Source organism: Protomyctophum bolini (assembly GCF_963924005.1).
Source record: "Protomyctophum bolini genome assembly, chromosome: 10".
NCBI classification, from domain to species: domain Eukaryota; kingdom Metazoa; phylum Chordata; class Actinopteri; order Myctophiformes; family Myctophidae; genus Protomyctophum; species Protomyctophum bolini.
In genome coordinates this window covers 8,773,464-8,789,851 of record NC_137871.1, presented here as the reverse complement: position 1 = coordinate 8,789,851, position 16,388 = coordinate 8,773,464, and the positions used below count along the sequence as shown (strand labels likewise).

The 16,388-nt window shown below is 41.5% G+C and overlaps 2 protein-coding genes across 3 annotated transcripts; both read left to right on the top strand.

Annotated features, from left to right (window-relative positions):
- The first annotated feature begins 1,405 nt into the window (after positions 1-1,405).
- Positions 1,406-11,043, top strand: yif1a (Yip1 interacting factor homolog A). Of its 2 annotated transcripts, none has more exons than XM_080773567.1 (9): positions 1,406-1,464; positions 1,942-1,998; positions 2,271-2,515; positions 4,342-4,446; positions 6,728-6,806; positions 6,920-6,977; positions 8,449-8,604; positions 9,712-9,805; positions 10,087-11,043. In XM_080773567.1, the coding sequence occupies exons 2-9, from the start codon at positions 1,968-1,970 to the stop codon at positions 10,243-10,245; spliced, it is 927 nt and encodes a 308-aa protein (XP_080629693.1). In that variant the 5' UTR covers positions 1,406-1,464; positions 1,942-1,967; the 3' UTR covers positions 10,246-11,043. The 2 variants fall into 2 exon arrangements, with proteins under 2 accessions (XP_080629693.1, XP_080629692.1); XM_080773566.1 differs by having other exon boundaries at positions 1,417-1,460.
- Positions 11,044-11,914: 871 nt separating this feature from the next.
- Positions 11,915-16,213, top strand: LOC308322727 (uncharacterized protein). The gene is made up of 5 exons (XM_080774134.1): positions 11,915-12,123; positions 14,019-14,664; positions 14,855-14,976; positions 15,328-15,383; positions 15,858-16,213. The coding sequence occupies exons 2-5, from the start codon at positions 14,056-14,058 to the stop codon at positions 16,205-16,207; spliced, it is 1,137 nt and encodes a 378-aa protein (XP_080630260.1). The 5' UTR covers positions 11,915-12,123; positions 14,019-14,055; the 3' UTR covers positions 16,208-16,213.
- The last annotated feature ends 175 nt before the right edge of the window (positions 16,214-16,388 follow it).

Below are 16,388 nucleotides of genomic sequence, written 5' to 3'. Positions count from 1 at the left end.
GAAATTTTCACACAGGGGAGAGATAACAAGGTGACCTCCACAATGTAACGCAGACTCACACACCCAGACAGAGCCCCAGGGGCCAGGAGTGTTTTTTAACAGTTTTATAGCCATTTGTACACACATTCTTGTTATTGTTTTTTGTGCCATTTTCATTTTGTTATTGTTTATGTTTTTTGCTTTTTTGAATCTTGCTCCGTGCAAGCACTTTGGAACTATGTTTTGAAAAGCGCTCCCCGAGCCCAGCCGAGGGGCCTTCGTTCCCGACCCCGACACCTGATGGGACGAGTGGCCCCCTCATACCTCCCTAGGTATTGGGAGGAGGGCAGAGGGGAAAGGGCCCCGAGGCTGCTAGGCTCCACGACTCGGATATCTGTCTTTACCTGACCAGGGAGTCTCTTTTCCGTTTTTTATGCCGGAATCACCGACCGGGCAGGGACCAGGGGCCTCCCCACTGAGTCCCCTGTCCGGGGAAGAGCCCCTCTGACACTGAACTGTCCACTTTTTGTCTCTGACACCTTGCGGCTTTTGAACTTCCAAATGTGTAGAAGCCCTGAAATGAGTTGGGAGATGACCTTATGAACAGCCATTGGACGTGGCATTTAGTGTTTTCGTATCAACATAATTTGGCAGAAGAGGTTTGTGTGCAGGTTTGTGGTATACACAGGTGTCCTTGTGTGGCACAAGGTTTGTGTGCAGTCTGTCCATAACATCAAAGAGATTTTTTACCATCTCCAATTCTCCATCCATTTGTCGCTTTTGTCATAATTGTGTTTTGTCATATGTTTTATTCAATCACTCAATGTTATAATAGGTCCTCAAATAGCCTTGTCGTCCTCCTCAGCCAATGCCATATTACTTGACAGATTTTAGTGAAGCATGTACCTCCAAAGTAGCCTGGCTCCAGCCCTGAATCGCTAGCCACCTCTAAAGAGTAACTGTTGTAGCAACCTTTTTCAAGAAACTTTAGCAACAAGTTACATTGCACATTGTGTATCTTATGCACAATGTGCTGATGCGTTTCCCTGACCTGGTATAATTTAAGTCAACAACATATGATAGGGATTTTTTTTTTTTTTTTGTTATTGTTATAATATAGATAACAAGTAATATATTCTGTTATTGTTCCATTCCCTGTATGTGTTTGCGTTTGTGGAGTGTAGAGAGCTCATAAGATCCGGGGTCGGTTTGATGATTCCCATCCTGTGTTTGTGAATAGGGCAGTGTGCTGTGTAAAGCTGACCCTGCGTCAGCCACAAGGGCAGCATCCCCCAGTGGATGGTGCGTCGTTTTCTGCCACGCAGGCACAGCCTAGACATCCAACCAGTGTGGATCTCGGGCAGCCAATCAGAATTGAACGGGCCCCGAACAACCAATCAGATCGAAGGGGCGGGGCCCACCACCAGCGCAGTCGGATATCCACGTAGGAAGCTACTACTACTAGCAACGTTAGCTCATAGGTAGGTGAGTTTCAATGTTTATATCTGTGTAACACATTGTATTCTATCGACATGTTTATTCACGTTGCTCCAGTCATTTCCGTTCTGTCCGTGTTCTGTTAGTTCTATTATATTATTTGTATGAGCACCATCAAATTCCACATAGTTTAAGTTAAGGTTAATAGCAGAAGGTGTGCATATTACTGCTAACCCACTGGGCTGTTACACTTGTGGTTGGCTTGCTAGCTGAAGTTGAACAATAGCATAACGATAACTTATTATCAAGTGATCAAACGTGTGATCGATAGAACTTACATAACGATCCATTGATTGAAGTATTTATTAACAGTTTGGAGAATTACAGTACATTTCTGAAGCACAACTCAATACAACAACTTAACTGTGGACGACATCATAAAGCATAAAGCATTACACTTGGCGTTAGGTAGGACATTATGTGCATGTGCAATGCATTGACTGTTTCTCTATTGTTTTGTTAAAGCTGACGTTAACAGCAGTGCACGTACAATGGACCTGCCACATCATGGATATCGGGCAAGTAAGTACACAGAATAGTTTTGCCGCCACCACCACTAGGAAAGTTTAGTCACAGTTCATATATCAGTATTTAGTTTTGGAATTGTTCAATGCAAATTTGTGCAAATGTATTTAATGCATGCATGCATGTTCCCTGCCAAATCTATTGGATCAACTAATGCATCAAATACGATTGGTTGTCACTTAAACCAAATACCATCAGTTGTCTTGCACCCTGTTCCATAAATCACCTCATTTAGTCTTTAATGTTCACTGACTTCACTCCCTTCCTAGCAAAGCCAAGAGCTCGTGCGGCCCCACCAACAGCAGACCCCCTTCTGTTTGAAGACACCAGCTCCACAGCACCACCAATGAACAGCCAGGGCTTCTACACGCCTGCGTACAATATGGCTGGGCCTGCCGGTGCTCCCCAGGGAGATGCAGGGATGAACAACCTGTTTGCTGACCCTATGGCCAGTGCTGCAGTGATGTATGGCTCCTCTCTGGCCAACCAGGGAAAGGACATGGTAAACAAAGAGGTGAGTCCTGCAAAAACGTACACACTATACTTTGCCATGTGACAAATAGCGAAAATTGATCTGATCTATTTGTTAAAATCGCTCATCAATCCATAATGATATCTCACATGAATGCAAAAACGTAAACAGCTATGCATTGATTTGCTAGCCCAGCTATGGGCGCCGGCACACTGTCACTTCAGAAAACACCTTGAGCAGGCGTCTTTTGCAGGTTTTTAAACTTGTAGTGTCGGCATTAGTCACTAAAGCATCTCCATCTTTATTCGAGTAGTTTGAACATCATCGCAAATAATACGTTATTAATGAGTACTTATTGGGGGGAATAACTTGGACAAAATTACATTACCATCCTGTTTCATTTCCTCTCTGACCATACCACTAGTCTGAAATGCGGCGTGCATTGAGAGAGCAGAGGGGAAGAGAGTGGAAGGGCCATCGTCACTTCCAAAAGTGATTACGTAGATTTATACTAAATTATGACACTACAAAACATCCAATGATGTTCACCTACTTCTGATATTAAATTCAGATAAATTGCATGTTACATGGTTGGTCAGACTCAAGTTAATGTACCACTTACTTGTTGTTGAGCTAATGGCAGGTATTATGGTCTACTATTTCAAATCACAACTACATATCAGTCAAAAACACCTCCTAAAACATATTATAGTGTTTCTGGCTTTAAAGGACTTTGTTATTATCAAATAAAAAGCAAGTTACACTTTCTATCGTTTCAGGAAATATACTCATTATACTTTTACATTCAGCTCAAATTCATTCTCACTAGCAGTCTCTGACTCATCCAGGGCCTCTCGTCATTGTATATTCCTTGAGCTGTATTGTAATATGACTCCTGCGTGTATTGCTGCACAGTCTGGAGATTTTCAGGGGAACTACTTGCCATCAGAATTACGTCAGCGCCGCGGTACCTGGAACTAAGTAGGTCAAGTCCCTGCAGCAATTCTGTGTTGTTTGCTCTTCCTACAGTAAATAAATGGGGATATGGTCCTTCACATTAGTTGTTCCTCTTCCACAGCCCCGCATGCAGTTGACAACTGCCGTCTTCTAGTGTTATCATAATTAGTCATTTAGCTTATCCAACATTACAAAAATGAAACATTACCTAAGGACAAGAAGAACTAGAATGTTATGCACACAGGTGCATGGGCGTGGCCAGTGAAATTGGCATAAACGTTTAGACGGCAGTGGCATCCTTGATGCTTAGGTTGTTCAAAAGCTCTGCTGTTGCCCAGACTGAATTAATGCATAAAGCCTCCATTAGTTAATTCTGAGACTGGGATGAAAGTGATTCAATTTGCCTTCAGAGTGGTGTGTTCGTATTACCCAGTACTTTACCTACCTATTCTGACTAGGGATCATGGGACGATATGAAAATGACACGTCATGATTATTGTGGCAAAATTATTCACATTATAGTGATAATCAAAATACGTTTAAAACTTAAAATTCCATATGCCAAAAACAAACCGATCTACAAGCTCAGTAAGAGTAGTAAGAGCCCCCTAATTCTGACCTTCTTAAATATTACCCCTGACAAAATCCAAACTGAATTAGAAAATAATATATATACAATAAAAACTAAAGTGAAACTCGCAAACCAATATAAATACAAAACTATAATAAAGTGTTACAAATACAATAGCCTGGTTCAACCACACTAATAACATTGGCATGGACCACATGCTCCTTGTTAATACAAGGACTCCTGTAATGTCTTGCAAGTCTCCCAGTCCCTTCTCTCTCTGACCTCAGATTATTGTCTGTACAGTGTACACGCTAATTCTTGTTTTTGTTCTTCCTTTCAGATCAGCAGATTTATGTCTATAAACAAGCTGAAGCATTTCTTTGCTGTTGACACCAAATACGTCGTGAAGAAACTCATGCTGCTTATGTTCCCGTACACTCATCAGGTAAACAAGTGATTTGTTTTTTTAAATATGATGTGTCAAATCAACGTACTAGTGCATGCAGATTGTCGAATTATGATATACATACTGTATGTAGGTAAACGCTCTGCAATATCATATTTTGGACCACTAGCTAGCCACTCAAAGAATATAATCATCCCTTTAATCACATCTTCAGTATGAGTACGAGTTTTATTTATAAACATGCTGGCGAGGGCTGACACTGGACATAAAAGCACTTTGTACTCGACCAAGTCTCACTCTATACTTTGAGATGATAAGATATGCCAACGCTGTATGACTGTAACATTTTGTGCCTTCATTCTGTTTGGCTGCAGTACCTACACTATGTTAGAACTATATATCTATCTGACACCCCAGTATCATTAGAACTGATTTATATCTGTCTTATTATGGCGGGAGGTGCAGGATAGTGTGCTACTAGTACTAGTACAACCAGACAGTGGCCTTGTGGTTAGAGTGTCCGCCCTGAAACTGGGAGTTCGGGGGGTTCGATCCCTGGCCGGGTCATACCAAAGACTGTAAAAACGGGACCCAATTCCTCCCTGCTTGGCACTCACGCACTCGCGCATCAATGGGTTGGATTGGGGGTCAAATCAACGAATGATTCCCGAGCGCGGTGTATGCTGCGGCTCACCGCTCCAAGAGATGGGTCAAATGCGGAGAACAAATTTCACTGCGCTAACGTGTGTGACTAATCGTACAACTTTGACTTTTGACTAGACTCAAAAATAATGATTCCTGTAGAAAAAGAACAGACCGAGAAGTACATTTTTTATTTCACCATTTATTTAAGGACATAATGACAGAATGCTGGAAACGAAATCTTTTGAAATCTTTAAAATGTTTAAGTATCATTGATTCAAGTCAGGTTGAAACCTTGTTGTATTACATTGCCTGCAACAATGTGTGGCAGGGCATTGTAAAACAATGGGTGCACAAACAAAATTACTTGAGAACAGATGGGAAGATTTTAATGAAATCTTCGGTTTCATTAAAATCACAGACAGTCATGCCCAAAATCAAGAACTGATGAGTGGACTTTTATGAAACTTGGAGGGATTATCTGTAGGTTGCCTCAAACAGATGGTTAAAGTTTGCATAAAAAAATGCAGACAGATTTTATTAAACTAGGTGTCAGTAGCTGCACCCGAAGAGATAATGAAAGGGTCAAAGTGGCCAGTAAGATTTCTGGGAGAACCCAAGCCCAACTCGAAGACCTGTACAAGAGGCAGATGTTTAAGAGAGCCTCCTCCCTCCTGGAGATCTCGGATCACCCACTTCGGTGGGTGTTTGAACTGTTGCCCTCAGGTCGTCGACTGAGGGTGCCCACTACAAAGGAATACGAGACTGCTCGCCCCTTTACCAACTCGCCCCGGGCGTACAGCCGGCGGAACAGCGCGGCCTCGTATTCCTAAAGAAATCTAAGTACTGAGAACATTAGCTGTTTCAACATGGCCAGGGATTTATTCACATGCTGTCACACGGCACGTGGAAATTAATTGGTATCAATACTTACATTTTGAGCTTATAGTGTCCTCAAGTGGTGGGAAAATATACGGTCTATTATGAAATATGCACCAACACATCATCACATTGGTCCTAAAGTAATCTAAGTAAATTATGCTTAAACGGTTAAACGATGCCTAAACCTAACCCTATTCCTAGACTTAACCCCAGTAAAACTATGCCTATAACCCTAAACTTATTTCTAACCTTATTCTCAGTAAAACAAAATAAAGAATACAAGAACCGCCGCACCGAGCTGTCGGTGTGAGGTCGGCGGAAAAAAGCTGGGCGAGTTGGCAAAGGGGCGAGATGACCTGTTGCCTACAAAGACAGATCAAACTATCCTTTGTCCCGGCTGTTATTCAGCTGCTGAACAGCACTTTATTCTTGCCTCTTTGCACATATTGCCCACTAATGCACTTTTGCTGACTCTGCTACTATTGAATGTCATGAATTCTCTGTCTCTAGTGCCCTGTTCTTAGGTTTAGTCTTCTACAATTAGTGTTTTGAATGTTGTTTGTTATGTGTATTTTTGGGGTGCATACTTAGTTTAGACTAGTCATTGTCATGATTAGACATGGGTTAAGGTTAGGTTTAGGTGTGCTGCCCAGTGGGAGGTTAGGTTTAGGGTGAGGGTTTGAGATAGGTTGTAGTTGTAGGACTAAGGACTGTTGTTGGTGTGGGCAGGGTTTGGACCACCAGGTGCATTTGTTTAATTTTATTAATGTGATTATTTCTATGCTTATTTTTCCAGGATTGGGAAGTTCGTTATCACAGAGACACTCCACTAACACCAAGACACGATGTGAATGCCCCTGATCTTTACATACCCAGTAAGTTAATCTGTGGCGTGCAGACTTTAAAAAACTCTATTAACACAGTTAACTAAGTTTAACTTTATAGAGGAAGTGTTTCCTTCATCAGCAGCACTTTTATTATCTTTCAGCAATGGCTTTCATCACCTACATTCTGCTGGCGGGGATGGCTCTTGGCATTCAGAAAAGGTGAAAATGTTTTCCTGTTAAAAAATAATGTAGTGCACAAGGTTGCTAGCGCACACCAAAGTCCTTTTTAGCGGTGGCGGCCCACAGGAGAGAACTTGAAGAGGGAATCTTGGAAAAACAAGACTGCACACGCCAATAGCCAGAGTCCTGATGAAGGCTTAGGGCCGATTCATACTCCTGTTTCGGCGCTGTAGTGCCGAAATGATTTCGGCTCGTCAGAAAATTTCAGTAGCACCGAAGAGACGACTTTAGGACGGTACCCGCCCCCCCGAACCTCAAATGACGTCAAATTGTAGGCTCTACAGCGCCGAACCGACTTTTATTCGGCTCTAAAATAGGAGTATGAATCGACCCTTAGGGCCGATTCATACTCCTGTTTCGGCGCTGTAGTGCCGAAATGATTTCGGCTCGTCAGAAAATTTCAGTAGCACCGAAGAGCCGACTTTAGGACGGTACCCGCCCCCCCCCGAACCTCAAATGACGTCAAATTGTAGGCTCTACAGCGCCGAACCGACTTTTATTCGGCTCTAAAATAGGAGTATGAATCGACCCTTAACCGCTGAAACGTTGGATTAATTTGTCTTAACCTGCTGCGTCCTAAAAAAGTATTAGCACTCTGGCTATTGGCGTCTGCGGCCACTTTCTTGTTTTTTCAAGATTCCCTCTTCAAAAATAATGTAGTAACATTAAGAGTCTCTGAATGTGTTCTTAACAAACCATAGTCCACTCAGTGTATTAACTTTTAAGTGTAAATACGGTTCTTCTTTACTAATTGACCGGTATTATTTAGTGATATGATGATGTATTTATGTATGTATTGTAATGTATTGTAATTGTAATGTATGTATATACATTATGTACCGTATGTATTCTATGATGTAGACTGAAAGAAAAATACATTAGGCTAATTTTAGCTTGGAGTGACAAGTGTCAAACAACACCTCACAGAATTATATCAAAACAACCTTTTGTGGAGGACCTTTTCCGACAATGTCGACAGTACCTCAGGAAAAATGAAAGGTTGCAAACTCTGATTGGTTGGTGCTGTCAACAAGTCATAGACGGTATGAATGTTTAAAACTCAGAACGGTGTGAATCACGTAGTGTGAATCAATATAAAACGCAGGCAAACAGTGGCCATGAATGAACATTCATACTGTCTACGGTTTAGTTCTCTGTGCACTTAAACTGTTCCGTTTTTATATTGATATTTATTTAACCATGGTAATTCCACACAATATTCTTTTTGTGTTGGTTTCAGTTTGTTGGTTTCAGTGTGAGTTGATGCTGAGCCATTCAAGTTGAATGCCACACAGCTGCAATGATGACGTTTGCTCAGTGGATAGCATCATTGTACTCAATGAATGTTCGAGAGTACGGTGTGCAATGTTTGATTGCATATAAAATGTGTACAAATTCATAACGGCTCCAGTAAATGGTTTGAATGAGGCCGTTCTGTGTTCCCTCCCAGGTTCAGTCCTGAGGTTCTTGGACTGTGCGCCAGCACTGCTCTGGTGTGGCTCATCATTGAGGTGTTGGCCATGTTGCTGAGTCTGTACCTGCTCACCGTGCACACAGACCTGTCCACCTTCGACCTCATCGCATACAGTGGATACAAATATGTTGGGTAAGAGCTGCATCATTCATACAGTATGCCATACAGTATGCCTAGGCTGTCATTCTGGTCATGTCAGCATCTTTGTCTTCAAAGCAGATACTTTGAACATGCTTTGTCCCAGTCAGAGACGAAATGTTTTTTATAATCGTCGTGGGACCCCCCCCCCTACCCCACACCGCAGCGGGGGAAAAAAGTTGTTGTTTTTCGTTTCACACTAAACCCAAGCGTTTAGGTTTTAAACGTGTCACACTACAGAAACAGGAGATAGGCTCCTGCCATATGGGCCTCATAGCTCGGCAAGGCTACTTAGTGTTTAGATTATAAACAGAAGAGCTGGAGCATGTTTAAATGCCATGATTGCACTGAGTCATCTTCCTTCCTTGTCCACAATGACAAGGAATACCTTGTCATTGTGGACAAGGAAGTAGCTTATGCACAGTAGTATGAATACCCTACCTGGCAGGTGAAAACAAGATTAGCATTTGAATGCCTGATCTGCATGTGTACAAGCGGACAGGCAACTTGTTTGCTCCACCTAACAATTGTTTCCGGATCGTGTCACATTGGTATAGTTTACTTAAGATCGCAAGTGCAGAGCCTTCCCAGCCAGTTTTGAGGTGCTGTTTTGGACCACGGTCAATCCACATTGCACTTCATCTTTCCTCTTCCTCTCCCTTGTTACTTGACTTCTGTCCAGGACGGCACCTCACAAAAAGAGAAAAACAGTGCAATGTCAACTGAGTGTGATGGCACAACATTAGCATAGGATTTACACTATGGATAACTACTTTATTAAACAATTAAATTCTAACATGTTATTTTTCTTATGGTAAAAACATTATTGAATATTGGTATTTTTCAAGGTAATTTCATCAATGTTAAAAATTCCAGTATTGTGACAGTCAACTGACAACCCTATTCAGCTGATTATTTATCCAGATTTACCACAGGGATTTGTGAGCAGGAAATTGTTTTGCATCACACAACACCGTTGGGTGATGTAGTGTAGTATAAATGAGTCCTCCCTAATTCCCAAAATGTCAGGTCCATCTTTATGCTTCTTCTTTCATAGTGCTGTGTGGTTTACTTTACTGTGTTCTCTTCTGTGTGTGGTAGGATGATCTTCACGGTGCTGTGTGGCTTACTGTTTGGTAGTGATGGTTACTACGTGGCCCTAGCCTGGTCCTCCTGTGCTCTAATGTTCTTTATAGTAAGTATTTGAGAAAGAAAATCGTCGTCTACTGCATTTTCTCTCTGGTGTGATATGATTCGTTATCAATTGTTTCTAACTAAATCATTCGGGCATATTGTTAAACTGTACTAAAGAAACCGGCTTTAGATGCTTTATGTATACGTTGACTACCACTCACGTTTCCGATTTGTAGGTTTAAAAAGTGTGGTCAATCTTTTTTATTTGAAACTATTGGACAACTAGTTATTTATTTTATTATAACCCGCTAGTGAACAATATTACATTGATTGTCTCTATAGGTTCGTTCTTTGAAGATGAAGATTCTCTCCTCTCTCTCCTCTGACTCCATGGGGGCCGGGGCAAGTGCCAAACCTCGGTTGCGCCTTTATATCACCGTGGCCACCGCCGTCTTTCAGCCAATCATAATCTACTGGCTCACCTCTCACCTGGTCAGGTGACCGGGAAGTGTGTATTTTACCGGCAGTCCATTTGAATTGGACCCACCTCCACCCAAACAAAATCTCTGTTGATGATGCTCACCTACACATGTGGCCGTTGAGTGCAACTGTTTCTATACCTGCCTTTCTGTTCCGGAGTCAGTCAGCTCAGTGCATACACAGTGAAGGATGAGCTGTCATTATTTGTGTTGAACTCATGTTGTGGAAGTGTTGAAAATGTTCACACCAGCACAGTGAATGAGATTTTGTTCAAGAATAGATGTCTCACGGCATGGCTCATGTGTGTAATTCAGATAAATGCATTTTTTTTGTTTTTGGCCACTTAACTCTAAGGACAAGGGCTTTCATTGTAAAAAGCATAGACTTGTTTGATTACAATTGTACTGGGTACTTGTTACAAAATGGATCTCTTTTTATAATACCTTAACTTTAAATGAATGTTCATTAATCATCAACACACAAACAAATCCAGAGTAGACCCTATACAGATTCTGTCTTTGATGTTGGTACATTATTGCCTAATTTATACTTGATTGTACGACAGTGTCCTACTCCAAACATAGCAGATTTAACAAGCATACAGCACGTCGCATTGTGGTTGCGATGCATTGTAAGCTTGGGCTATTTTGCCAGCCCCATTAAACAACTATACTGTACAGTATGTATAAATCAGGCTTACCTCCCAGTACATTTTTTCCCTTGTCAGTTTCATCTCTATTTATCTTCAGTTGTCCGCATGACAGTTTTTTTTCTCTCTTTTGTAGAAAAAATAAATATATTTAGCTTTGTGTATTTAAACCATGCCTTTTGCTTTTGTTGTGAAAACTGATTTCATTGGAATGTATTCATGTTTTGCTTAACAAGAGCTCTCGCCCAGGGGTGGTCGAATCATGTCTTTATTTGGTCGTACTCGGGACAGTGCACATGAACACAATGAACACAGTGTAGCCTGTCCTAAATATGCTGGATTTTGCTAAACCTAGGCTACAAAACAATCTACAAATAAAGACATTACAGTAAAACACAACATAAATTAACAAAACACTTATTTCGAACAAAATGCTACAAATCACAGTGTGCAATTTCTGTGAAATTATGCATGCACATTTCCACTAGGCCGAGGATGACATGCCACTCATCCCCCCCCCCCCCCCCCCAAATCAGCCTCATGGTGGCGCTATAACAGGGCTATTCCTGTTTTTACCTATAACTGCATCGATCTGTACACAACTTATGTATGTGCACTCCCTAGAGGCCATGGAAAAACATTTCCCTCCATCCCTCCACATCTGCCGGTTATAGCGCCACCATGAGGCCGATTTCTGGAAAACACATTGTTTGTGTTAATCGCACAGATTTCATCCAAATCTCACGCAAATCGTTACACATGATCTCTGTAGTCATGTGATCAAGACAAGTCTGTTGGATGTCTCAGATTCTACACTGATTGGCTAAGATTACCTTCCACTATAAACTTTCTAGTTTAAAAGTTTATAGTGGGCCTCTGGGGTGCCATTTGGTGAATGCCTTCTGCTGCTTTTCGTATGAATTAAACAAATCTGCGTTATATGTAATGATAACAATATCCTGAGCTGACATCTATTTATTTTTAACATAAATGGTGAACTTATACTTTGTCATTTCGATAGGTCACCAATTGCTTTCATCACGGGGCGGGAACGCGCTTGGGGCGCGTAATGGCTAAAGCGTCCTTTTGGTCACTATGGAAACGCTTGTCTGGGATAAAACGCGGAGAGTCTCCGGCAATCTGTCTCCAGAATGCTTTAGAATTTTACCTTTAACTTTTGAATGACCAGAGTTTTTGTAGCCTACAGCAAGAACGATCGAACACAGACATAACCTCGCCACCGTCATTTGGTAAGCAACTAATGCACGCTTTTCTACCGTGAGACTCAAGGCTTGATCACGTTTATCTACATCACCACAGAGAGGTTATGTTACCTCGCAAAACCAAAAGGCATGTCTGTAACTTAATATTTCTGCGCCATTTTCCCATTGAGGTGTATAGAGCCATGCGGCATTGTGTTCAGACAGAGCAGGTATAGCCTAGGGTAGGTTCAGGCTGATAAGGCTAACTCACGTTCATTTAACATATAGGCATATGCTGTATTTGTGACGTATAGGCTATTTGCAAGTAAAGGTCGATTTCAGTTCATTGTTTATTTAGGTTACACCTTGCCAATGTGCCACTAATAAGAAACCTGCAAACGGTGAGTGAATCAAACTTTTCCATGATGATCTATCATCAGACCTGATCTGGGACCACCTGCAGCAGTAGTCTATTAGCATGGTACAAAATGAGAGACAGGTCGGTAGTTGAAGGTGTATGCATGCCTGCAGTGGACTTTGAAACTATTTCGTGAATGCTCATCATGGGGGGGAAATTGTGGACAACATTTAACTCTGAATCAAGGTTGGGTTAATGTTTTCTATTCTTTTTTATAGATCAGCACCAAAACAACTTTGAAATGGATCTGGAAATCTTCACCCTGCCCTATAGCTGGCCTAATTATAGTAAACTATATATATATATATATATATATATATTTTTTAAACATATGTTTATTGATTTTTTTTACAACATAGTATTTTCAAAGCAATTATTCACATATAACCCCCCCCCCCCCCCCCCACAAACCCATGGCAGCACAAATACTAAACAAAATCTTTGAAGAAACATCAGGAAATGTCCATAAACAAATTTAAAAAATAAATAACGGGTGTAAACTATTAATGACAGCTTAAATACACTAATATCCAGAGCACTTTTCTTGTTGTTTATTTCGGTTTCACATGGCAGTTTACAAAACTGATTCTTTTTAATAATAATAATAATATAAAAAAATATATATATATATCCCCCCAAAAACCCCAAAATACACATAAAAAGCCTAAAGACATGCATGAGTATTCTAAACAAGGGATTAAATTAATTTAGCTCCTTTGACACTAAAATGGCACGCCCTACCAACAGCCATTAAGACGATGTGAGTCCCTTGACTCCTTCAAAACTGCTCTCAAAGAGCACCTACGGACGGCTGCAATTCGAAACTGGCCCCCGTAAATAAAGTCTGAGTCCCCCCACACCCCTTTTCCCCCATACAGTACATGTTTTCCCTTTTTTACTTTCTTTATATGATGATTTCCTGTTTTTGAGGGGCGCTAGCCCCTCCTATATACACAGCTTTTGTCCCCACATGTCTTATATTTGCCATTGACAATGAAAGGAGAAATTAGGTCATATGTGCCTCAAATATGACATAAACATTAAATGTCATTGACAATGAAGGGAAAATTTACGTCATATGTAGACGAGCAAATCGGCTAACCAATCACATAAATGCAGTTCATGAGATGATGTTTGATGATGTATAATGATAAGAGTGCCCCTCACTTCCCACAGGTGTGATTTCTTTTAATTATAGAAGTGTATTAAGTTTTTATGTTCTGATGAATTGAAAATGGTGGACCCTGATGTAAACAAGTTGTGTGCTTTTCATGGTGTCGTTCCACAAAGTCGCAGTTTTAGTATTGACTTGTGCTTTCGTTTTTAAATGTAGGCCTACCCATTCAAATACAAATTTCAATAAATAAATAAATAAATAAAACACCATTTAATTAATAAAACATTTAAAAGTATGATAAAACAAACACCTTTTGTATAGATCAAGCTCATGCAGCTACTCTTAGAAGCACCACCTATAGAGCTCCATATCACTCATCTGTTTTATTTGTTGCTTCTCCTCCAACAGATCTCCAACTTAATGAAGCTGGGCCTCTGGAGAACAGATGGAGAGTAGCTCTCACCCACTGCCATCCCTCCCTCTGCCTTCTTCCTGGCATAACAACCTACTGGGAGGATGTCTGCCTTTGTCTTCCACTCCTGTGCATACCTCAAACACCCCCATATCGTTCCCACTTTCTCCTCTTTCCTCCCCTTCGTCTCCTACGTGTCTTTCCCCTACAGCCTTAGAGTCCATTCACTCCTCCTCTCTCCCTCTCTCCCCTCTCTCACACTGCCTCAATGAGCCAAACACACACTGCCTCGGCTCAGCGAACGCCTCCGACCAGGATGACTTGACCTGCCTCAGCTGGCTGCACCAGAGGTCCAATTTATTGCCACTGCAGCCCATCCACAAAATTACACCACTGCCCCTGCTGGAGGCACAGTCCACAGCAGCTTCCCCTTCATCCAAGCCCCCATATTCCTTCAGCAGTCTAATCTTCATGGCAATAGAGGATTCGCCAAGCAAGAGTCTTCCGGTGAAAGGCATCTACGAGTGGATTGTGAACAACTTCCCATACTACAGGACGGCTTCGGGAGGCTGGAGGAACTCTGTTCGACACAACCTGTCTCTGAGCAAAAGTTTCCGTCGCATTAACAGAGACAAGAGCCAGGTGGGCTCATTCTATCAAATGAATTATGTTTGCTTTCTTCATTACACATTACACATGAGAGGGTAATGTGTAATGAAGAAAGCGAACATAATTAGTACACAGTATTGAGATATTGTGTCTGATATTTCATCTAAAACGGATGGTGAGATGTTGTTTTAATGTATTTCTCATGGTGCTTGATGTGTTTCAGTCTGTAGGGAAGGGGTCACTGTGGTGTGTGTGTCCAGAATATCGGCCAGCTCTCCTTGAGGTCCTCAGGAAGACACACTTTTACCACAGCACTAACAGTAACCTGTTGAACAAGCCTACACTGTAAGTATGAACAACACCCACAGTAACCAGTATATGTAATGTCAAATATTAACCTTTCCAGAACTCCTTCTGTTTTTGCCTGTCTGGATGGTCACTGGGAATGGTAATACGATTACACATTTCTGGGCCGCTGTCCAGTTAAAACAAAAACATGAGGTAGTTTGCTCCATTACCCTCTGAATATTTCTGCTGCCTGCACATGTGTACCCTGTGAATGATTTTTATATTTTTAGCATCCCTCTAAATATTTATGACAATCTGATATCGACTGTATTTAATTAAACCACCCTGTCAAACTTCTGACCAAACCTCTAATCTAACCTTTTTGTGCTGTGTTTATTTGTGGAGCAGGTTGGAGGGAGCTGATTATGGACTGGATATGGCTTGTGATTCTTCAGAAATCTCAGGTTGGTGATGGCAGTAGGGTCACTTATAGGGTGTACTATTTACTACAATATTATACTAGAATATACTAGCAGTATATATAATCTTTACAAATGTCTTTTCACCCTCCACAAAAATGTACTTGCTGGTGTAAACGTTATGTTTGCACCTTTATTACCGGCTTCTTCATTCCTCACCCTGGCTCTCAGCATGCAACATTGTTCCTGTGTTTGTGATCCGTTGCCATGATAACATCCTTCGATTACCATGACAACCCATAGTCCCTGCAATAGGCTGTCTTCTTTAGGTTCTGTCAATTTATTTCTGGGCGAATATATGTGCTATATTTGTGATAGAACAAATAACAAGCAGGTTGGCCTTGAATGTAATTTTTTGTCTTACATACCGTGTGCGCTGCATAACCACCCCAAAAAAAGAATAAGAAAAAGAAGGAAAAAAAGAACTTCCAATTCTAGTTTTTGTGTTCTGTGGCACAGATTCCCTGGCACACCTCCTGGCAACGAATCCCTCACCTCACGTCTTGACTTCAGACAACCCGACTTTCTCAGAAAACCCAAGTTGCCCTTTAACCCCTGACCACGAGGAGCTTGTCACCATGGAGAATGTGGAATACCAGGACGACATAGGAGGCGGGGACATGGAGAAAGACCCCCTATCAGACAGCGGCTACATCGAGTTACACTACTACCAGTATGACCAGTACCAGTACCTGGTTCTCCCCGGGGAGACTGAACTGGATCTAGAGACGGTGGAGATCCTTCAGCTTGACGCCGAGGCCCAAGAGGCCGCTGGTTCACTGCTGGACCTGGCAGGCAGCGGACATTAACTGATATGAGCTGATTTATACAACCTTGTACAAAACTTGTCTGATTGTGCGGTGAAGTGTGTGCATAATGGTCCTCCACAGATGTACCATATAGGCCCAGATTTGTGATCTGATCAGAGGTGGACTGATGAGATTTTACAATTATGCTGCTATGTTATGCTATGTTGACAGACACTGCCCT